This window comes from Heteronotia binoei, chromosome 6 (assembly GCF_032191835.1).
Source record: "Heteronotia binoei isolate CCM8104 ecotype False Entrance Well chromosome 6, APGP_CSIRO_Hbin_v1, whole genome shotgun sequence".
Lineage (NCBI taxonomy): Eukaryota > Metazoa > Chordata > Lepidosauria > Squamata > Gekkonidae > Heteronotia > Heteronotia binoei.
In genome coordinates, this window is record NC_083228.1 from 114,206,590 (window position 1) to 114,229,872 (window position 23,283).

Sequence of the window (23,283 nt, forward strand, 5' to 3'; positions counted from 1 at the left end):
AAACATAGAATGGTTTGGCTGAGTCTCAGGATGGATAAATTATTTGGCTCAAGCCCAGAGCCATTTACAGTATAATCCTAAACAGAATTCAGAATCCTCCTCAGGTCTGTTCACCAGGGCTTACTCCCTGCAAAGTGGTCATAGGATGGTACTTCTAGCTAACTCTGCACCAATACTCAAGAATTAAAACTGTTGAATGTCAACAAGTGAAGGATATTGGATTCCTTCTCAAAGTACTAAATGGGATTTCTGGGTTTCACAAATATTCAGAACTTAGTTGCAATTCATCTGCAGATACTAAGCATGACAGAATTGAATCACTTATCCTGCAATTCCAGACTATCGTTTACATTTTTGTGGTGTGGGTATCCTTACAATTGAGGTTTCCTATTCTGGATTCAGTTTCGAGCATTGTTTCTTGTAGGAAATTTTGGTCTTGGGATGGTTGGTGGACTGTTTCCACTTGGCATGAACTAGATTTGTTAAAAGCACCTCAGGTTCAGTATCAAAATCTTGTTCGTTGTGGGTTTTTTTATACTTCCTCTTATCCCATTCATAAGAACATAAGAAGAGCCCTGCTGGATCAGACAAGTGGTCCACCTAGTCCAGCATTCTGTCTCACACAGTGGCCAACCAGTTCCTGTGGATCATCAAAAACAAGTCATAGAGGCCGACACCTTCCCTGATGTTGCTTCCTGGCTGTGGATTCAGAGGCTCAGTGCCTCTTAATGTGTAGGCTCCCCTCAGCCACCATTGCTTCTTTCTTAACTGTTAAGACGACCGTAGATTTATACCCTGCCTTTCTCTGTAAAGCAGTCTCTCAGAGGTGCTTACAATCTCCTTTATCTTCTTCCCCCACAACAGACACCCTGTGAAGTAGATGGGGCTGAAAGAGCTCTCACAGAAGCTGCCCTTTCAAGGACAACTCTTCTGAGAGCTATGGCTGACCCAAGGCCATTCCAGCAGGTGGAGGAGTGGGGAATCAAACCCGGTTCTACCAGATAAGAGTCTGCACACTTAACCACTACACCAAACTGGCTAGTAGTCCTTCAACCACCACTGATTTCTGTAACCAATATTCACATGACATAATTTTTCATGGGCGGGGTAAGGATTGAATAGCTGGGAGTTAAAGTTATTCTATGCAGGATTTTTTTATTAGCACAGGAACACAGTTCTGGGTGGCTTGGCATCAGGATGTAGCCTAATATGTGAATGAATTCCTGCTGGGCTTTTTCTACAACAAAGCTGTGTGTGAAACAATGGTGACATCAGGGTGTGTGGCCTAATATGCAAATGAGTTCCTGCTGGGCTTTTTTGGCAGAAAAAGTCCTGTTGGGTATGAATGCTTTTACAAGAATTTCCTTAATAGCTCATGCTGTATAGAACAAATGTACTCACTACATTATCCCTTCCCACTTTTACCACTGGTCATAACATTCCTTTTTTGGGGGTGGAGTGCTAAACTGCTGATGCCAAAACTGGAGTTCTGAAATATTGTGTGTCAATATGACCCAGTTTCCAAAAAGAGAAAACAATTCCTAGATCAAGTGTATCGCATAAAGGCAAGATGCAGCCTATCCCCAAAAGTTTTGCACTCATTTTTTCTCTATAATGTAACACACGGTCCAGATAGTAAATGCTGATCTCATTAGTCCCATTAATGCTTAAATGTATCTATTTGAAAATGTCTCTCCCAAGATTGTCATTGCTGCTTAGAAGTGCTTAACTTTGGCTGAACCGTATGTGTACATTCTAAATCAGATGTGTCAAACTCATTTGTTATGAGGGCTGGATCTGAGATAAATGAGACTTATGAGGCCGGGCTAAATGTAATGCTAAATGTAATGCTAGGTAAAATGTAATGCTAGGTAGCGGAGATATAGACTTCATAAAGGACACAGACAAAGCTTAAAATAAAACATGATTAAAACATTAGCACTCATTGGTCTTAAAGGTATATCTCCCATGTGATCCAGGGAACTGGGCAAAGGAAGCCCTGGCTCCTTCCTTCCCCAGGAGGCAGAGGAGCCTCAGCCAATAAAAGGAAGAAAGGCTCAGTAGCTCTGCTGTGCATTTGAGAGCCTGGCAAAGCAAGCTATTCCTCAGCCAATGGCGAACAAAGAGGCTTTGCTTTATAGCTCCTGTGTGATTGAGCAAAGCAGGCCATGGTGCAGAAGGAAGCAAGAGAGAGGGAGAAGGAAACAGATGACAGCCAGTTGCTCAGGGGGAGCTGATAGCACTCCAGGGGCCTGATTCGGCCCCTGGGCCACATGTTGGACACCCTTGTTCTAAATGAATCCAAATATTAAGCCAGGGTGATCTAGGTTATTGAATTGGTCAGGAATTATGGGAAAGCAGCCCATCACCTCTTGGGTTTAAACATTTATGGGGGGCAGGCTTTGGAGTTTGGCCTCTTGGTACTATCAGGCAATGGGACAAGTCACCCTTGAATCTCTCCAACTCAACTAAGTGGCCTATATCCATACAGTTCTGAAGACTTGAGGAAACATTACTTAAGGGCCTAGTAATCTTTGCCAATCCCTCCCAAAACCAACAGAGCCCTTGAATTCCGCCCCCAGAGCTCAAGCTTCAGTGACAGTATAAAGCACAAATGAGGGTCTGCAGTAGCAGGGCGGATGTGCAGAGACTTACCTCTTATACAAGATCTATCTAATCACACATTTAATGACTGGTGCAAATTTTCAAGCTAAGCAGCACTTCTTCCCTACTTGGACAGCTCCAAGAGAAGTGGCTCTCTTAACCCTAGTAGAACAAGCAGTTCTGCTACCAGCAGCTTCTCGGTGGGTGCTGGAATCTGTGGCTTCAGCATGGGCATCTTGCTGAGAAAGGGGTGGAAGAAGACATACTTGCCTCTTCTCTTTGTGAGAGTCTGAGGGGGGGGAGGCTATTGCAAATTTCAGCTGGTAACTTGCCCTCAGGGTGCTCTGTACTGACTGCCGGGGAGAGGGAATTTCCTTTTCTGGCCCAGAGGATTCAGTAAAAGACTTTTCCTAACATGCAATAGGGCCATGCAGTGCCACATTTCTGAATCTTCTTGTAAGATATATCCTGACTTACCCATTAGGCACAGTGCTTAAGGCCCATAATACTTTTAGGGACCCACAAAAATATTTTAATTTCTTTTAACATTGGGGGTGGGGGGAATGGATGTTTAGGGTTGAATAAAAGGTTTTAAATTTTTTCTCACATCAGAAAATATTAAATGTTTAGGGCCCATGAAAATCTATTACATTTTGCCTAAAACAAAAAGAATAAAATGAAATATTTAAGTATTTAAAGTTATGTCAAAAATAATTTTTAATATTGATATTATGTTTGGAAGGGTCCATAAAGGCATAGGTACCTACCCACAAGACATTTAGAGCCCACAAACATGTTTAATTTTTTCTTAAATAAGAAATACATATAAAAATATTTAAAATTGTGTTTAAACAAACATATGTAATACAACCAGGTAGAAGGACCAATTCTGGTGTGCTCACAACACTGATTTGCAAAAAAAAAAAAAAGCTTTTCATTTAACCAACATTTCCCTTCAATGATATTACCAAGATAACCCTCTCAACCCATTCAATGAACATTTTATCTACTTATTAAAGTATTTCTATCTCATGTTTCTACAGTGTTGAAGGCGCCTAATTAAAAAGTAAAAATACCATATACAATAGTGATCAAATCCAAACAGTTTGGTGTAGAATCATAGAGTTGAAAGGTACCTCCAGGGTCATCTAGTCCAACCCCCTGCACAATGCCGGAAACTCACAAACACCTCCCCCTAAATTCACAGGATCTTCATTGCTGTCAGAGGGCTATCTAGTGTAGTGGTTAAGTATGCAGACTCTTTGGGAGAACCGGGTTTGAATCCCCATTCTTCCACTTGCAGCTGCTGGAATGGCCTTGGGTCAGTCATAGCTCTTGCAGGAGTTGTCCTCGAAAGGGCAGCTGCTGTGAGAACCCTCTCAGCCCCAACCACCTCACAGGGTGTCTGATGTGGGGGAGGAAGATAAAGGAGATTGTGAGCCACTCTGTGATTGGAAGTGGAGGGCAGGCTATAAATCCAACATCATCATCATCATCATCAGAATTGAGCTATAATCAAATAAATGAAATAGAAGATTTTAATAAGAATAGAAATGAAGCCCCCCTAACCTGGTTAGCCTGATCGTGTCAGATCTTTTCAGAAACTAAGCAAGGCCACCCCGGTTAGTATTTTGGATGGGAGACCAAGGAAGTCCAGGGTCACTATTCAGAGACAGGGTCGCAATGCAAAGGCAGGCAACAGCAAATCACTTCTTGATGTTTCTCGCCTTGAAAACCCTACGGGGCTGTAAATCAGCTGAGATTTGATGGCAAAGAAAGAAAACAATCAGGGCACTGGGCCACCATATCATTTCTCCAAATGAAACAGATTTTAACGGGGCGCCGAAGAAAGGAGCAGCAATTGAGCATCTCTCTGGAAAGCATTGCAGAATCTGAATTACACCCAAAGAAACCCCGGTCGTGGACTGACAGGCTCCTAACCCCTGAAGAAGGGGACACCCACAGCATTCCTATGAATAAGGTGACACACTCGGAGGGGGGGGGGGGTTATCATCCCCTAACATTTCAGTTCTGAGCAGCGAAGCCCTGATGAGGAATCTATATGCGACACTTTCTTTTAATTCTACTTTTCAAAGCTTGACTTCTTTCGCTCAGATAACAATGGCATGACATGAAATCAGGATATAAGCAAAACACAGAAAGCAGATAAACAATGCTTTTCGGGACTGTTGTTGGTATCGCAGAGATCTTTTCTTTCCTCCGTTTTTTTTGTTTTTACATTAGTATAGCTTCTCCTCTTCGAAATTCTGCAGGAAAAAGTGCCAAAGAGAATAACGAGCAAACAAACGCTTCCTCGTCCTCCGTGACTCCGCAGGTACCGGCTACCTCGGAGCACTTACTCCCTCTCTTCTATAGATGGCGCTGTAGAAGAGTCTGTTTGGGCACTTCTACGTTCGCCTTCACGCTCCGGAAGCGCTTGCCGGCTCAGGCAGGAAGTGAACTCGGAACTGTGGCCGGCGTGACTTTGAGCGAGGAGTACTGGCGAGAGCTCAGCTCCGCATCATGTTAAGGAGCCGGCGGATTTGGGGCTTGGCGTTGCCCCGGAGACAGGTACTTGGGAGGCGGGCATAGGACCGGAGACCTCGGTTGGGCCTGGGACTGTTTCCATGGGAACGCAGCCCCATGTTCACTCGTCCTCGGTAGCTGGGAGATTGAGGAAGCTGGCTCAGGTCCGGCGCTGTGTGTTTGTGGCAGTTCTTAAAGACTCGAACTTTGGTGGTCGTCGTTTCTCTCATCCCTTTTTGGTGGAGTCTTTTTGCCTTTAGCAGTTGCATGGCAGGCAGAAAATCAACAGGTGAAGCTTTTTGTAACATGGAGATTTGGTGATGCAGAAAAGCTTTTCTTGCTGATAAGTACGGAGCTTCTGTCAATAATGTTAGTTTCAGGTGGGCAGCTGTGTCGGTCTGCAATAGAAAAGCGAGAATCGAGACCAGTAGCACCTTAGAGACCAACATGATGTTGATAATCCTAATTTATAACCATTAGATTGGAATATCGTTACCTGAAAATTTGCTTTATGCAGACAGTTTACAAATTACAACAGTTATTTGTGTAAAATTTCAGACTTTCTCTGCCTGGTGTATGTTAGATAAGTGTGTTTGTTTTATATCACACTAAATGATGACTTGTTGTAAGTGCAAACTTGTTGTAGATAGATGTAGACTACAATGGACACTGGAAATTAGAATTGAGCAGTGTAGTTATAGAGTGTTTTATCATTTTTCCTATCCAGGGTTGCCAACTTTAGCATGGGAAATTCCTGAAGATTTGGGGGCAATGCTTGAGGAAAGCAGAGTTTGAGCAGGAAGCTCATTGGGCTAACCCTGTTCCAAAAGTGTAATTGTGCTTTATATTTATTGATCAGAGATTTATACTGTTCTCAAACTGTCCTGCAAGTTTGGCCCACAGACTTAGAATTTTAATGTTCAGTGTTGTCAACATAACATTAGATTTGAAAGCAAAGCAAAGTGAGTACTCTACCGCTTACCTAGGCACTGCACTTCTAATAGGTGGTATTTGGGAAACACAATTGCAGCGACAATTTATAAATATATTCAATTAATCCAGTCCATGTGTTGCCACTATGTGAATTAGCTGTCAGCAGTGTGAAATATGACATTTCAGATAAAATGCTGCTATTTTTTGCATGTCCAAATGGCCATAAGAACATATCCAATGGTTGCATTTAATTGGTGACTTTTATTTACAATGCATTACACTGGAATATTTGCTTTTGGAAAAGGGCATATCTTAACAAAAATGGTTCTTCTATGCTTGAGAAACAGTCACTGCTGTTCTGTAATAACTTCTGGTATAATAATTCCGTTTTCATATAAATTGCCAGATTTTCGATTTTCACAATTAAACTTTCCAAAACAACAGGTGGGTTAGCATATTTTGTCCGTCACAAGCACAAGAATGTCTTTGATGATCTACTTTGAAATTCCAAGCCTTGAGGAATGATCTGCTTTCACATTATGTTAGTTTGGGCTTGAAGTTGATTTGCTATCACTGTTGTGCACATTTGTCCTTTTGTATGCCCAGTATTACAACATATGCTATTGTTGCAACACACAGCTACTCATTTCATGGTTAATGTTTATGCTTGCCCAAAATGATCAAAGTTACACATTGACATATCATCATCATCAATATAAATGTTAGGTGCCTTATCATTTTTTCTGCTTCACAACTTAATATAACTTACAAATATGCATGCTATGGGAGCAATTGCAAGGGGGTGGGGCTGAACTATCTCCTTTCTTTGCCATTCTGCCTACCTGTCTCTCAGTGCATGGCACTCAACCAAGAAATATGGGTAGCCTTTTATTTCTTGTCTTATGTTGTGAATTAGCCTGTGGGCTTGGCTGCATGCTCTTTGATACATTGCACCTGTCCTAGTTTTTGTTAATTACTTAATAAATATTATTATTGCTAGTATTTTGCATGGGAAGTCAGTTTGCTAAGGAAGTCAGTAAGACCTCCTTCCCTATTCCTCCCATGAGCCTCTTTCCTACCATCCCAGTTCCACAGCTGAGTTGTAGATGATGTAGGAGTTATTCTTCAATCCTTGGAGAGGAACTCAAGAAGCAGAGAGCTTTTTCTCACTCTCTTTAAGAGCCAGTGTGGTGTATCAGCTAGTGCAACATGAGACCTTGCAGTTCAGATCCTTGTTCAGTCCTGAAGCAGGCTACTTGACTTTGGGCCAGCCACTGTTTCTCAGCCTAGCCTTACCTGTTTTGAAGGCCAAAGAATGTGACACTGTAAGATGACTGGGTCACTAGATGGGAATGCGGGACATAAATTGAGTTACACTGCAATCCTCAGAAAAGTCCTACCCTTCTAAGCTCACTGTCTCCAGTGGATGTAGAAATGGGTAATTTTGCTTAGGGTTGCACTGTCTATGAGCTGAGGATAAGCTCCCATTTGAGAGAAGGGTGAGAAATACATTCATAAATGACAAATAATACAAAACACAAATAGCTAACCAGTGAAGTTGAGCACGTGACAGTTACCACCGGGGGAGTATTTTTTCATCTGTACACAACAAGAGTTGTACATCCTTAGGCAGTGAGAGATCACAGTGGGTTCTTGGAGTCCTGCTTCGCTATTAATTCCCCTTGTGGCCTTGACCTTAGTGCCTTATTTGCCATTGTAAAATAGTATCTAGTAACAACTAACAAAGCAACACGAAAGTATTTTAAAAGGAATTTTAAAAAACATTATCATGTTTCTGATTTAATACATTGGAGTTCCATGAGGTCTTACAGTGTGCAGTATTGCACCTTAATCCCATACTTCTCAAATGATTGGGCAGACAGAAAGTTAGAAGGAGTGGTAGGATCCTGAGGCACCAGCCAAGTTAGGGTGAGTTGCAGGCTCCCTTTCAGGGACCCTTCCTCATAGGTTTGTGCGCTAAATGCTGCCACATCATTTCAGTCTAGGCTGAGAAGAAGTGGTGCTGTTGTCTTCTACTTTTGCATGCATGATTTGAGGAAGGGGTCAGAGATGCCCTGCTGTGTTCTTCTTCTAATGGCAGTGCCGGATAAGTATCAGCATCTACAAATTCTTGCCTGGCCCACCAGGAGATGAGCAATTGCTCATGCAAAGTTCACACACTCATTTGGGGGACAGCTGTTGACTTGGATCAGGCCAAAAGGTAGTGTAAATTTAGAGAGGGGAGGCTATTCATCGTGTTAATACTAATTTGTGTTTTACCTAAAATTAGAGGTATTCCTCCAACCCTTTTTTAAAATAACAGTAATTACTACTGTATGGCAGTGTGAGTAGTATAGCCAGGAGATCCTAAGATTGTCTGGCAGCCAGAACTTCTAGTTCTTTTAGCATTATGCACTATTAGGTAATGAGCTTGACTTATTTTTTAAGGCAAGAGATGGTTCAGAGGTGGTTTGCCAATACCTGTCTCCATGTCACAGCCCTAGTATTCCTTGGACATCTCCATCCAAACACTAGCCAAGGCTACCCTGCTTAGCTTCTGACAAGGTAAGGCTAGCCTGAGCTATCCAGGTCAGGGGCCCCTTTCAATAAATTACCTTAATTATTGCAAGTAAAACTAGTGAAACTGCTTGACTGTTTTCAGTTTAATAGTGTACTGCAAAACAACACTGAAAATGTCTTATTTATCACAGTAAGATGTATACTCATTATTGTCTTTTATAATATTGTTACCATTCCAGCTGCTTTTGAATGGTTGCCGATGGTGTTCCTCAGGAATCATTCCCAATGAGAAGATCCGCAACATTGGAATTTCAGCACACATTGACTCTGGAAAGACTACATTAACCGAGCGCATTCTGTTCTACACGGGCAGGATTTCTCAAATGCACGAGGTAGATCTGAATGTGATGAGGTTGTCCTGAACCCTCTGTCTGATCTTGTTTCTGTGATATTTCAGAATGTAAAACATGCTAGAGTTTATATGCAGGAATACTAGAGGCAGCTGCTCACCCTTCTTAAAGATGAAGCTGTTTATTTTTTGTATGTATTTATACTCCTCTTTTCCCCTTCCTTGCACAAACCCAAGACAAGAATGCATTTTCAGACTTAATATTCATTGGTGTTCAGTTCATTTACTCCACGGCATAACCTCAGCTGTTTGCAGTAAACATAACTGAATTCTACCCATCACGAATAAACTGTTTTGCCAGGGTGGTAGTATGTTGATTTGAATTTCTGAGTGCATCTTCTGGCAGAATGTGGGATTGAAAAAGGATCCAATTCATCCTGAAGCTACTGCACATGCTGCCTGTTTGCAGATGTGTGCAGTTCAAAGTGCAAGCCTAAAAGTGGTCTGGATCCTGCTTCTCTTGGGAACACCTTTCCATGTGCAAGCCCTATCATTCCTTTAAAGGTCCTTACTCATAAGAACATAAGAGAAGCCATGTTGGATCAGGCCAATGGCCCATCCAGTCCAACACTCTGTGTCACACAGTGGCCAAAATTTATATATATATATATATATATATATATATATATATATATATATATATATATACACACACACACACACACACTGTGGCTAATAACCACTGATGGACCTGTGCTCCATATTTTTATCTAAACCCCTCTTGAAGGTGGCCATGCTTGTGGCCGCCACCACCTCCTGTGGCAGTGAATTCCATGTGTTAATCACCCTTTGGGTGAAGAAGTACTTCCTTTTATCCATTTTAACCTGTCTGCTCAGCAATTTCATCGCATGCCCACGAGTTCTTGTATTGTGAGAAAGGGAGAAAAGTACCTCTTTCTCTACTTTCTCCATCCCATGCATTATCTTGTAAACCTCTATCATGTCACCCCACAGTCGACGTTTCTCCAAGCTAAAGAGTCCCAAGCGTTTCAACCTTTCTTCATAGGGAAAGTGTTCCAGCCCTTTAATCATTCTAGTTGCCCTTTTCTGGACTTTCTCCAATGCTATAATATCCTTTTTGAGGTGCGGTGACCAGAACTGCACACAGTACTCCAAATGAGACTGCATTATCGATTTATACAGGGCCATTATGATACTGGCTGATTTGTTTTCAATTCCCTTCCTAATAATTCCCAGCATGGCGTTGGCCTTTTTTATAGCAAACGCACACTGTCTTGACATTTTACTCAAATTCTCATGAGGCAGGAAGTTGGTAGAGCTAAAGAGGAGGGCTTTCATAGTTGTGATTCTAACCTTGTAAAATCACCTGTGCAGGGAAGGCCATTAAAGTTCTGCCCAGCTGGTAAGTGGGTGGTTGTGTATTGAAATTTACCTGACTTCTTCTAGTGGTTTTATGCTGGAATATTAGTATTAGTTTGTAATTACATGTTTCTGTTTTGATGTACATCAATCCTGCCTTGGTAAGTGGTTTGAATTCTTGTAAATAAAAATGCAGCATGTGTGCATGCCATGATCATGCACAAGTTCAGAGGAAACGCAGAATGTGGATTGATCTTCCTTCAGGTTTCTGAAAATCTCAACTTTCATGGAAAATCTCTAATGCCAGAAGGGTTGCTGAACAGTAGATTGAGGCATGGCTTAATTGCCCTACATTATAGGTGCTTTCAAACACACTAAATAACACACTTTTAATTGACTTTCAGTGCACTTTGCAACTAAATTTTACAGTGTTGCTGAAGAGGATTGAAACTGCATTATTTAGCATGTGTGAAAGCGCTCTATCTGTTTGCTCTTCTCCTGGTTAGCAGAAGCAAAACAAAGGCAGAATACCATGTAAATAGGAGTAGCTCAGCCTGTGTGCTTCACTTAAAGGTTTAATACATATTATGGACCTTCTTGTGCAGCTCAAGGGTTGATGGGAAGCAGAATGTGGGTCGCCATATAAAATTTATAAATGTTGCATATTGTCAGAAAAATTAGCTAATAAGTACGTTATCCACATAAAGATTCAGAGGGTCCATTATGAGTTGCCAGATAGCTGTTGCTTCAATAATGTGTCTTTTTTATCATGATGGATCCAACACTTGCTATTATCTAGCCTTAGAATGAAATCCGCCTATTCTAGAAGGGAGACTAAAAGAGACAGCTTGGAGCAGGCCTGTTGCCTTTTACAACATAGACGTGTGTGTGTGAGAGAGAAAGAGAGAGAAGACTGACTTGGCAAAAACATCAGTATGCTTTCTTGAACACATAGGTAAAAGGGAAAGATGGAGTCGGTGCTGTCATGGATTCAATGGAATTGGAACGGCAGCGTGGCATCACAATTCAGTCTGCTGCAACTTACACTCTCTGGAAAGACACAAATATTAACATTATTGACACACCAGGTAATAAAACCAAGAATTTTTATGCTTGAGATGAGCAGCATCTTGCCTATTCAAGAAGCACGCCCCTTTTTACCCACACCCCAAAGTATTCCCACTGTGTCATTTGCTTTCTTAGGCTGGGTTTGTGGTTTTGCAGACAGTGCTGACTTCGTAGTTCTATGCCTCCCTTTGTGTGTAAGGCTCTTTTTAGTGATTGTTGGGAGTGAAAGAGTCCCCCAATCATAGGAATTGTGTCCTTAAGCATACTAGTTGCCAATTCTGAGGTTAAAAACTACATATCACGATCCATTTCTGGTGTAATTGGCATTTAGCCATTGTGTCATACATGGCAGTTACAGTAGAAAAGAGCTAGAGTCTAGTAGCGCCTTACAGACTGAAAACATTTGTGACAGGGTATGAGCTTTCAAGAGCAACTACTAAGCTACTGCACTCTTGTTCTTTTCTCCTGCTACAAACAAACACAACAGTTTTTGAGAAATTGGAAATATGAATGACTGCATTCTTATTAATGTTTTTCTTGGTTGTCCCTGTATTCCCCATCAGCACTTTCCCATGTGTTGCTTTAGATTAGATTTACAAGTGTTTCCAACAGAATCATCTGTCTGCAAAAGGGTAGGGTTTAAATCCTCTGTGAGGGTTTAGAGAGAAGATACCCATATTTCCAGTCTTTAGAAGTATTGCCATACAGAAGAAATCTTCCCAGTGATGACATTCCAGTCTTGTCAATGGAAAATTGGGTTGCAAATTTCAGATAGTGGTGCTGGATTCATTATTGTGCAGGATGTGCATAATATCCCCTATCACAGGGAGAAAGCCTGATATATGTACACTTGTACACATTTAGGACCTACAGTCACCTTCCGGATAAGGATATAGTCAGAAGCGGAGCTTAAGGTCCTGTCTCCTCACTCACACATGTCATATAAGTCTGCTTCCTTTTTCTGGGTCTCTTGTATTAGTAGCACAATATGTTTGGATTTGGGAGGAGAAATTCCTCCAAAGGTTAGTCAAAAGCTTTTTCTACTGCAGTATGTTTGTAAACCAGTTTTCTGTAAACTTATTTATTGATTTTGACGTTCCAAGATACGGTTGTTTTCTGCCTGAATTTGTTACTCAGCATTTTTGAGATCTGTATACAGCAACAGGAAAGAATTCATCAGCTCACATAGATTTTCTCCCACTTTTGAAACCCTAAATATTCCTGTTTGGCTTTTCAGGCCACGTTGATTTCACTATAGAAGTAGAAAGGTCCCTGAGAGTTCTGGATGGAGCCATCCTTGTGCTGTGTGCCGTTGGCGGGGTTCAGTGCCAGACGATGACTGTGAATAGGCAGATGAAGCGATACCACGTCCCTTTTCTGACCTTCATCAACAAACTGGATAGAATGGGCTCGAGTCCAAACAGAGCTCTGCAACAACTCAGGTGCAGTTTTCTCTGTTACAAATTGCCGAAGCATTTTATAAAAGAAACATTAAAATAATCATTTCCTGGCTGGACCATTCTGGCCAGCAGATTGTGTGTCTTGGGAGACAGATGGAGAAGGTGTGCAGCAGAGTCTTGTGGAAAGTGTTGAAAGTTCCCTGTAAAATGAATAGTTTGATCTAAAGAAACAAAAATGCTGCTGTACACTAGCTTGCATGCTTCGAGCCTGCTTTTGTGGGGAGTGCGGGATATAAATAGAATTAAATAAATATATAAAACCTTTTATATTTTTATTATAGTAGCAGTTGAGCCAAATACATTTGACATTGTCATTTGCATGGTGTTTCTGTTTCAGAAGCAGATGCAGTCACTGGGGTGAGGGACTGAGATCTTCCCATACCCTGCCAGAGTCTTCCTGCCTTCTAGACTGCCCAGGAACCATGGCACTGTTAATACCACATTCAATTCTTATTTTAGCAATTATGGCACTTGGAAAAGTTATAAATGTGTGATTGGCACAGGATGGCTGGAGGAGGGGTTGTGCCACACAGGGTAGCACACACATTTTATCCCTATTTAAAAATGCAGTAAGGTGTTTATCACAATTTTGTCTTGCATGCATGAGTCTGTTCTCCATTTTATCCTCCCAGGGATCTGTAGAGTAACAGTGACTGGTCCAATGAGTCTTGTGGTTGAATGGGATTTGCATCTACGCTGCCCTTGTCATAGGCCAGTCCTCTAATCCAGGGGTCCCTAACCTCCTGGCTGTGGACCACTACTGGTCCATGGCCTGTTGGCAACCAGGCCGTGGCCTCCTCCACCGGCCCTGCCCCTCCCGCAGCCTCGCCGCCCCTCCCACGGCACCTCCAGCACCCTCCGTTTTTACGATTTTAAGGCCAGGGAAGGGGCAAAGAACCGCCTTCCCTGGCACTTTAAAGGCCGACAAACCCCGCCCCCCCCCTTCCCGCTGATTGGCAGCGAAAACCTTCTTAGCAGCAGCAGGCAACCCGTTGAAGAAGCACCGCCGCCCTTGTCTCCTCTCCACTTCGGTCACCCGCAAAGGTTGGGGACCATTGCTCTAATCCCTGCACCACTCCTGTCAATCACAAATCAGTGTTTGGTTTAAAAAAAACCCTCTAAAATTTAACAGAATGTTTTATCCAAGAAAAGATTGGGGGGATTTATTAATATAAGACTTTTTATTCCACACCTACTATATATATTTGTGGTGTTTTACAGGGAAAAAACACTTCCCCTCTCCAACCCCATCACAACAAACAGTTCAATATTTTAAAATAGCCTTGGAAAAAATGCCTTTTAAAACTTCCTACCATATCTGCGGAATACACACAAAGCAGGGCTGACGTTATCCTTAGCCATTAGTTGGTTCAAGAGAATGGGAGCCAGCATGGAGCAGGATTATCAGAATTTCTGCTTCCCTTTCTGGTTTACAATCCTAACATGGTTTTCTGTTCTCATCTCAGAGGCCAGGTGGGCTTGTAGAAGGTCCCTTGTGGTTGAAAAAGTTCCTATGTTTATAATATATCTTTTTATTCTACAGATCCAAATTAAATCAGAATGCTGCATTTATTCAGATCCCAATGGGACTGGAGGGGAATTTCCGAGGGGTCATTGATCTTATTGAAGAAAAAGCCATATATTTTGAAGGTGACTTTGGGTAAGTGCTCTGAGCAGCTTCAGATATGCAAGTTTTTCTTGTGAAGTTGCAGCAGATGGTTTTAATTTTCTCTTTTGATTGGGGGTCTCATGATGCCCATGTAAAGCTCCTGGAAAGCAATCCTGAGCAAGCCTACTTGTAGGTAAACAGTTGATTCTTTGGGGCTCACTCCCTGAAGAGTGTTTCTAGGACTGAAGCCGTGACCTCTTGACTGTCACAAGCAGAATCTCTCCCAACTGGCTATACAATCAGGATCCATCAGCACAGACCTTAACTATGGCTAAAGCACACCAGAGTTCTCTTCTTATCCAGGATTTAAATTTGGCTGGCAAACACTGGTAAAACTGGTGCCAGTGTACCCCCAAGAAATGTTTAACATGGGCAGGGGGAATTTCATGCTGAAGAGGTGGGAAGCAGCGATCCTGTTGCCTGCTTACAGTGTTTTAATTACAGTGATGAGATTGGAGCATTGCATCTGCACTGGTCCATAGGGCTAAGATGTCCTACTACCAAAGCCAATAGATTTGGCTGCTTAGTTATGGTGGCACAATTCTTCTCTGAGAAAGAAGTTGCAGTGAAAGAGGGAGGGGAGGGCCAAGAGAAGCAACAAAGAGTTTAACAAAGGAGGCTTTGATCTTTAGTTTCTCTGGTTAAAATTTAAAATTGAACTTTTAGGTGCAGCGATTTTGTTGCAGATTTGCACATCAGACATTTTGTAGGGTCATATTCATGATATGGGAATTCTGTAACAATTGAGAGTTGTGACAGTGAGAAAGCAGTGTTCTTTCCTTGTTTGTGGAAACAGGTTTAACCTGCTAATTCCCACCTTGCTCTGAGTTTAGAGCAATAAAGTAGTTAATCCCAGGCTTGCTTTTAAATCTCTGGTGTCTGCCAGTAACAAGATCCTGGATCTTTTCAGGAATTTACAGCAAGAGATGTAACATTGGTGCTTCAGAGTGGATAAAGATTCCATTGTCCATGTCATCTTCACATTGGAGTGCTGATAAGACATAGTCATCCATCACTAACAGTGCTATTCTGTGCAGAATTACTCCAGTCCATGTCCACTGATATAAGTAGGCTTAGACTGGAGTAAGTCTGCAAAGGATTGCACAGTAAATAAGGCACTATTCTATGTATCATATAGTCTTGTTTTTTTTTAAATTGACACAGCATATTTGAGTTGTTTGTTACCAAACAAACTCTTGTTGGACCACAAGACTATATAATATAGATAGAAGTGTTGTTGGCAGCACCTCCTTGAAGGTTCAAGTTTAATGGAGAGCAGACAAGAGGACTGCCCCCATGCAGAATCAAGCTAGAGGAACAAAATGATCATGCAATGGGAAAATAAATATTTGTGTTTCACTGGAAGATCCCTACACATTTTGCATGCAGCCTTGTCAGGGAGCCTACAACAATATATGCAAATAACAGATTTTTTTAAAAAAAATCACTACCAAGCTTAAATGTTACAGATGATTAATGAAGACAATTTTTAAAAGTACCAAGCTGAGAATTGTAAAACCATTTAACAGGAACCACACAAATACTTTCTTATCCAGATGGAGGTTCTATTATATAGTAGGCCTGCATATATTGAGATTGAACTGTTTTGTACATACTTACAAAGTAACATACTGCACATGATTAACATAAAAATAGAAAGGTTAAAATAAAGTTTCCTAAGGAGATGTTAAAAGTGTGACTAACCTGCAAGGTAACTGTCTCAGAAAGTTCCCACTGTGATGGAGCAGAACAGATAGCCAGCATACATCAAGAGCTGTAGTCACACCAGTTGTTAACCCCCCCCAGACTCTTTAATAAAATTTTAAACATAAAAAAAAAGCTAGACTCCGGTATAACACTTGTGGAGCTAAGGTTTGAAGACCGAGGATAAGTCTCTCGATGGCTGCTAGCCATGGTGACTGAGGAGTACCTCCACACTAATCCTCTGAATCCCAGATCTAGGAGGCAGCATCAGGGGAAAACCTCAGCCTCTTTGCCCTGTTGGTGGCTCTCCAGAGGAACTGGCTCTTCACTGTGTGAGACAGGATGTTGGACTAGAAGGACTATTGATCTGATCTAGCAGGGCTCTTCTTATTAATTTATTTTTAAATTTTGTGGGCTTATATTTCGCCCTGTCCTGTAGACGTGCTCAAGGTGGATCACAACATATAAAATAACAATAAAAAGCCTGCAGATCAAAATTAAAATACCACATTAAAATTAAAGAGTAAAAGCAATAAATAAAATGCACCACCAGCAGACAGGGCACAGCATATCAAGTAACCAGTTTTAGGCCCACGTTAAATGATTGAGTTAGCAATAGGATAGCACAAGGGTACCATAAGGGAGGCCAAATGATGGAATAATGGGACGCATTCTGTTCTTTGCTCAGGAGCAACTTGTCATGATGAATGGCCCAGAAGATGGAGTCAGAAGGACCATGAATGTGTTTTAAGTGGTCTCCCCCCCCCCCCGCCTCTTTTGGAGGGAAATGTTGCTTTTGTATTCAGTGGATATTTCTGGATATTTTTGCCACCTATATCTTATTGCGCTTATGTAAGCAGCCTGAGCATATATTCTTTTTCATCTGTTGGATCTGTAAATTCCTTAATATTATATGTTAACTTATCGTATATACAGTTCCCCACAGGAAAAAGATTTCTGGATATTTTTGCCACCTATATCTTATTGCGCTTATGTAAGCAGCCTGAGCATATATTCTTTTTCATCTGTTGGATCTGTAAATTCCTTAATATTATATGTTAACTTATCGTATATACAGTTCCCCACAGGAAAAAGATCCCTTGATGAGCTAGCTTCTCGCAAAAATAGTTAAATGCTGGTGGGTAAAGATGCACTGCTAAAGGATTATGGCAAGTTTCTAAAAGCTTTTTTTGAGTGTCTGGCCACTAACTGACCATTTGTCTCCTCTACTTCTGTAGCCAAATGGTTAAATACGGCGAAATTCCTCCCGAGTTCAGAGCTGAGTCTGCAGACCGGCGTCAAGAACTGATTGAGTCTGTTGCAAATTCTGATGAACTACTTGGAGAGCTTTTTCTTGAAGAGAAGGTCCCAACAGTGACTGATCTGAAGGTAGAAACTTGTGGTTTTGCTTTTTTATTTTTAAAAATGAATTATACAAATAATTTTTTTAAAAATGAGATGGGCAGGAAAACTTGGCCAGCACCTTGGGGCATCTGTTGAAGGGAGTTCACCTATGCCAGCTGCTTATCAGCTGTACTGCGGGGTGGGGGGAGGCACATGGGGAAGATGCTGCCTTGGTGTTGCACAGCATTCAGCTGAACCTATCTGCCTGTGCTGCACAGGAGCACTGTGCAAGGGGAGGGGTGTGGCTCAGCACCTCTTGGCACAATTCTGCATATGACATTTTTTTAAAGCCTTAAATGTCTGTGAACAACTTGTCTTAAGGGCGCTCCTCAATGAACCTGCCCATCTGCTGGAATTATCATAGTTTAAAGATCAAGCAATTCTTTGTTTTCTCTCTCTCTCCTCTCTCTCTCTCTGTGTGTCTGGGGTGAGAGGTAATAAGTGTAGTCCAAACATAGTCCAGGGTCAAAGCACAGATATTCAAGCATCAAACCAGAAGGGCAGATCTGAAGAGCACAAGCCAGATCATGGTTCAGAAGGTCAAACACATTGGGGTCAAGAGGAGGGACATGAAGGTTATGGATGAGTCACTTCCCTGCTGGCTGGCTCTTTTAGCAGGAAAAGCCTGCTGAGGCATCTGGGAAAAGGTGCAACTCATTAATAGTTGAGCAGCCTACAGGGTAGTTAGCCCTGATCCTGTGGTGTTGCAAATTAACAAGCAGAGGTTGACCAGTGCTGGGCCCCAACCATGTGCTATGGCACCAGTCCTGCACCGATCTCCAGACCTACCTTCTCTGGCATTCCAAGGGATCTGGTGACCTCGTGGGTGAGGCTGTTGGCTTCAGGGCTTCTGCTTCAGGTTCTAGGCTGCAGGACTGGGACGAGATGTGCTGACTTCAGCCTGAGACTCTTCCTCTGCACCTAGCAAAGTCTCTACCTTGTTTGGCGGGTCTTCTTGCAGGAACTGAAGGCTGGGGGCCATCTTCCTCTTTCTCTTTCTTATCTGAGCAGGTGTTGGCAGGCAGACTCATGACATTGTACTTGTATGTGTATAAAATAAGTTTGAACATTCAGAATACTTATATATGATCATAGTAACATCTACATAAATTTTACCAGTTAGGTTTGTACTGTGAAGGGCAGGAGGACAGTGTTAATTCTAGAACAGATTGCTAGCAGTTTTCTGAGGTCACTTAGTTCATGGCTGAGATGCAAGCTGAACCACAAACTTCCTGGTTCCCGTCTTCACCTTTTAACTACTACCCAATGCTGTTGTTCTAGCTGCTATCCACTCACTGTTATCGCTGGCATTAGGCCGTGCCCTTTGTTTAGTAGTGAAAAAGAGGTTTAGAGGCTGAGATCATGCTTTGTGTACAAAAGATGGTGGGTGCAGTTTCTAACATCTCCCGTTAAAGAACCTGCCTAGACCTTTCTGTGGCAAACAGAAGCATCGTTGAGTGCTGTTAAAGAGAACATCGTCCTGTAACATTTTCATGAGACAATATTTGAGGAGTCTAGATGTTGAGTTTCTTTTCTAAAAAATTATAATAGTCCATGAAAGTTCCAGCTGTTGTTAGAATCACCGTTCTTTCATAACACACAGGTCTTGAAAAGATGTGCTTCTGCACCATTGCCTGGAGCAAATGCCGCTGCAGAATCCAGCTTGCCAAGTGAGCTCTTGCTGTACTATCTGTTGGCTGCAGTCCCATTCAGACACCTCGCTATCTGATAATTGCTGCACCCCCTACATACTAATGTCAGTGACTTCCAGTGGCCAAAAATACCGAGATGGCATGGAGTTGGTCATATCTAGGCCTGCCAGCAATCTGGAGAGGAAACATCCTGCCGCTCTAATACAAGCTTAATGTGTGCAGAAGGGCAGGTGAACTATTTCATGGCATGGAGGGTAAACATCAGCTGGTAAATAGCATCCCATTAAACCTCTGCTAAAGAGGCAGGACTCCCCCTCCCCCTCCAGTAGCCATATCTTGTTATGTTTTTTGCAAGCTGCTTAGTTGGCAGTTGGGTTCATCAACTGCTGGTCCCTGTTCCAGTGGAACTGATAGGCAGAACCTTGATCTTGAATCAGAAACATCTATGCCAATGTCTCTGCAGGAACGAAGGGCTCACTAGTTCAGGATGAACAAATAATTGTCAGTTTCTTCAGCTGCAGTAGAGCCCAACCATAGGCTTGTTCTGAGGATGGAGACTGTTGCTTAGTTCTTTTTTTAACCTGTCTTCCACCTGAAGCAATTTAAACAGATTTATAAACAAATAAGGATGATTGGGCAGGAAAGTTTTAGCAAAGCCATTACCATCCTATTGGACTTTTTTTAAAAAATGCAAAAATGATGCATATATCCACACTTCATTTAGGAATATCTGTGTGTGTTTGGGGCCTCACATTTCATCGCCTTAGAAGCTGAATTCATTTGCAGCATGAACCAGACTGTCTAGGTCTGCAATATCTTTGTCATGACACTGCCGCTATCCAGGGAAGCAGCAGGCTTTCTGTACCCGGCATTAATAGCCGCAGATGACTGGGTTGATAGGTAGCTGGGGAAAATCAGCTGTCAAGTGTGATAGACAAAGTTGTGACAGATCCTAGAAGTCGTCTGCAGGATCTCCTAAATTTGCTTTTTCTTCTAAATGTAAATGCAATATTTGGTGGTGCAGGTTTTCATTGCAAGATGCATCGCATCTCATCACATTATAGAATCTGTAGTCTGGTCATCTTGATAGGGAGTTTTACTTGCAGGTTGCTTCTTTGGTGGTATTTCTGGCCCTCCTCTGTCTAAATTCAGGTGTGGTTGGTGTAAGCAGACACTGCTTCACCGTAGCTGAACTCACTTGGGCAAGGGCTGAGTTTGGCACGGGGACTTGATGAGCACGGAAAACACAGCTTTAAAACTGGAAATAAACCTTATGTTACCCCCGTTAGCCTTTGATGACTTTGCAGTCTGGAGAACTGCTGCTATTATGTAATGTTTTTCCACTGTATTCCCCCCTTTGCACAGCACTTAAGAGGAAGAAGCCTATTTTAGATGCCTGCTTAGTGATTCGTTGCTCTCTCATGTTCCAAGGGGACCAGGAATTCTGTTGGAACAGTATTTGGAAAGTTCTACCCTGGCTTGCTAGCTTTTTATATTATCCCTCTGCCAAATAATTCAAGGGCCATCTCTCTAATTTAGATGGAACCGGTGATCTGCATGCCTGCCCGTGTTTGAAACTCCAGCAGAGAGATTTATAACTTGGTCCAAACAAATCCCATGGAGCTCAGTAGGGGCAGGTATTCACAGGATTGCAGCCTTGATCCTTTTCTCCTCCTGCAGAAGTGTTGCATCCCTCCAGTTTAATCAAGTGTCAGATCTTTTGAAGTATAAAATTAGTCATTTATGTTCTTTTCTTATATTTGCAAAAAAACAAAATCACCAAGACACTTCATGTTGCCTTGCTTTGAGTCTGAAAAAAATCCCACAAGTGATACTTTCGTTGTGTGTGTACCTTTTGCAAATCTTGTCTGAACTGACTTGCAGCTGATATGGCGTTTGCTTTAAGAAAAGCCACCCAGTTATATTGAAAAGGACCATGAACACTTTGTAGTATTTTGGAATGATATAGGCTGAAACAAAAGAAAGGGAAGTAGTAAGTAAGCTCCAGAAACCAATAGGAATGTGAGTTTGGTTTGGTTTGGTTTGGTTGTGAGGATAAAACAGAGGAAAGGAGAATAACTTTGTAAGCCACTTTGCATCCATAATGAGACCCAAATACAACAATACATTTGAGCCTCTCGTATTTTGCAGGCATCAAAATCATTGTGTTCCTAATACTCAAATGCTGAAATGTAACACATTTGTAACCCTTCAAACTTCCAAAATTGAAACAGTGAACTGTGAAAGTGGATTTTTTTAAGGGGGGCGGGTTCAAGATGTCCTTACTCCCCAGCGCCGCCCCCCCCCCCCCCCCCGAACTAACTGATGACAAGTTATTGAATAGCCAAGCGGCAAGACTGAGGCACATAAGTTGGTTCTAATTTGTCCCCAGTGGTGGATTCCTCTGCCATGGCAGGTGACCAAGTTCTGGTTTAAAATAATTCTTTGTGGAAAGGTCACGGTATTAGCGACCAGTGCTCATTAAGTGTTGACCGCTTAAACAAATGCCATGTTTGCTGATAACCCAAACGTTCTTGGTGTGATAAAAGCCTGACTGCTGTGCCACAGCTGGATGAGGCAGGAAATGCAGGTTGACTGCGGGATGTGTTTAGTTTTAATAAAGAGAACAAAATAGATCTGCTTGCTAAGTACAAAGCAGGTCTTCGTTGCAAATCTTGCTTCCCAGCTACCTGTGCCATGCCACTTGCTAGAGGAGGAGGAGGAACAGAAACTGGAAGGGAGGTTTTGAAAATCAGCTCCCAAGGCTGGGACTTGTTCTGTTGTGCATTGATGGACACAGATACTGTGTCCTCACAAAGAAGGAAATAGACATGGACAATGTTGATTCCTATGATTAGGAAATAGAATGCAGCCTTTGGATTTGCTAGGCCTGATATAAAGAGGAGACTGGTTACCTTCTGTCTTTGGCCAGCTGAATGCCCTCTTCCAGCTTAAGCCATGGTGGCTCTGAGCTGAGAACATACCCTTAGGTCTTAGACCCCCATGTGGCTCTCTTAGCCCTGATGCAGGATGCCCATAGAGAGAGTCATGACAGTGTTGTCATGCAGTCTTGGGAGGAGAACTCCTTAAAAGTGAGTTGGGCTATGCCTGCCTGTGTTGCCCTGTGCTCACTGCCAGAAGCAAATCTTAGCAAGGCTGCATGATGTAGTTCCCTGATGGGGCTCTGGCTGGAACTACAGCATTGCAACTGTGGCTATGGCCTTACCTGAACTTTTCTGGCCTTTCGGCAACTCTGTATTCATCAGCAGTGTTTCAGGAGAAGAACCCAGGGTACTCTTCTGTTTCTCTCTTATCCCCACATTTATTTTCAGTAACTGGATGAGAAGACTGTAGTAGAATGTTCTGTCCTCAGTGGATCGTATTCATTTCTTGAGATATTGAAAGGGAAATTGAGACATTTCCCTTTCAATATCTCAAGAAATGGGTACGATCCACTGAGGACAGAACACAGAACAGCAGGCTAAAAATATTTTTGGTGGTTGTGACTTAATTTCAAAACTGCTTCCACCATCTCTGAAAGGTATTTTTTCCCTTAGTGAAAAAAGAAGCAACAACTTCCATCTGTGTGCAGGGTAGTTAAGGACATTATTATCGTACAGCACATGGCCAGATAAACAAATGTGGCATTGTGCTGGTTTGTTTATAAAGTGCTTTGATGGTAGGGAGCTTTAAAGCGTAAATGTTTGTTCTCTTTCTCTCCAGCTTGCAGTTAGAAGAGCAACACTGAGTAAAACGTTCACGCCTGTGCTGGTGGGAAGTGCCCTCAAGAACAAGGGGGTGCAGCCTCTGCTGGATGCTGTTCTGGAGTATCTCCCAAATCCATCAGAAGTCCAAAACTATGCTGTTCTCAACAAAGAGTGAGTATACCAAGGGGTTAGGGGGAAGGATATTTATAGTACTGTCCTAAGTAGAGCTGCACCCTTCAGAGAGCACTGGATCTGATGTGCTGAGAAGTGTGTAACTGCCTAAAATGACATTGTTAGCTTTCCAAAT

At 42.2% G+C, this 23,283-nt stretch overlaps 1 protein-coding gene across 1 annotated transcript in view; it reads left to right on the top strand.

Annotated features, from left to right (window-relative positions):
- Positions 1–5,004: 5,004 nt before the first annotated feature.
- GFM1 (G elongation factor mitochondrial 1) overlaps positions 5,005–23,283 on the top strand; it is a 47,246-nt gene continuing 28,967 nt past the window's right edge. The window contains exons 1-7 of the mRNA XM_060242392.1: positions 5,005–5,175; positions 8,823–8,975; positions 11,268–11,400; positions 12,618–12,822; positions 14,384–14,500; positions 17,452–17,602; positions 22,993–23,147. Of these exons, the coding sequence (XP_060098375.1) occupies positions 5,128–5,175; positions 8,823–8,975; positions 11,268–11,400; positions 12,618–12,822; positions 14,384–14,500; positions 17,452–17,602; positions 22,993–23,147 (962 nt within the window). The 5' untranslated portion in view covers positions 5,005–5,127. The remainder of the gene's footprint in view (positions 5,176–8,822; positions 8,976–11,267; positions 11,401–12,617; positions 12,823–14,383; positions 14,501–17,451; positions 17,603–22,992; positions 23,148–23,283) is intronic.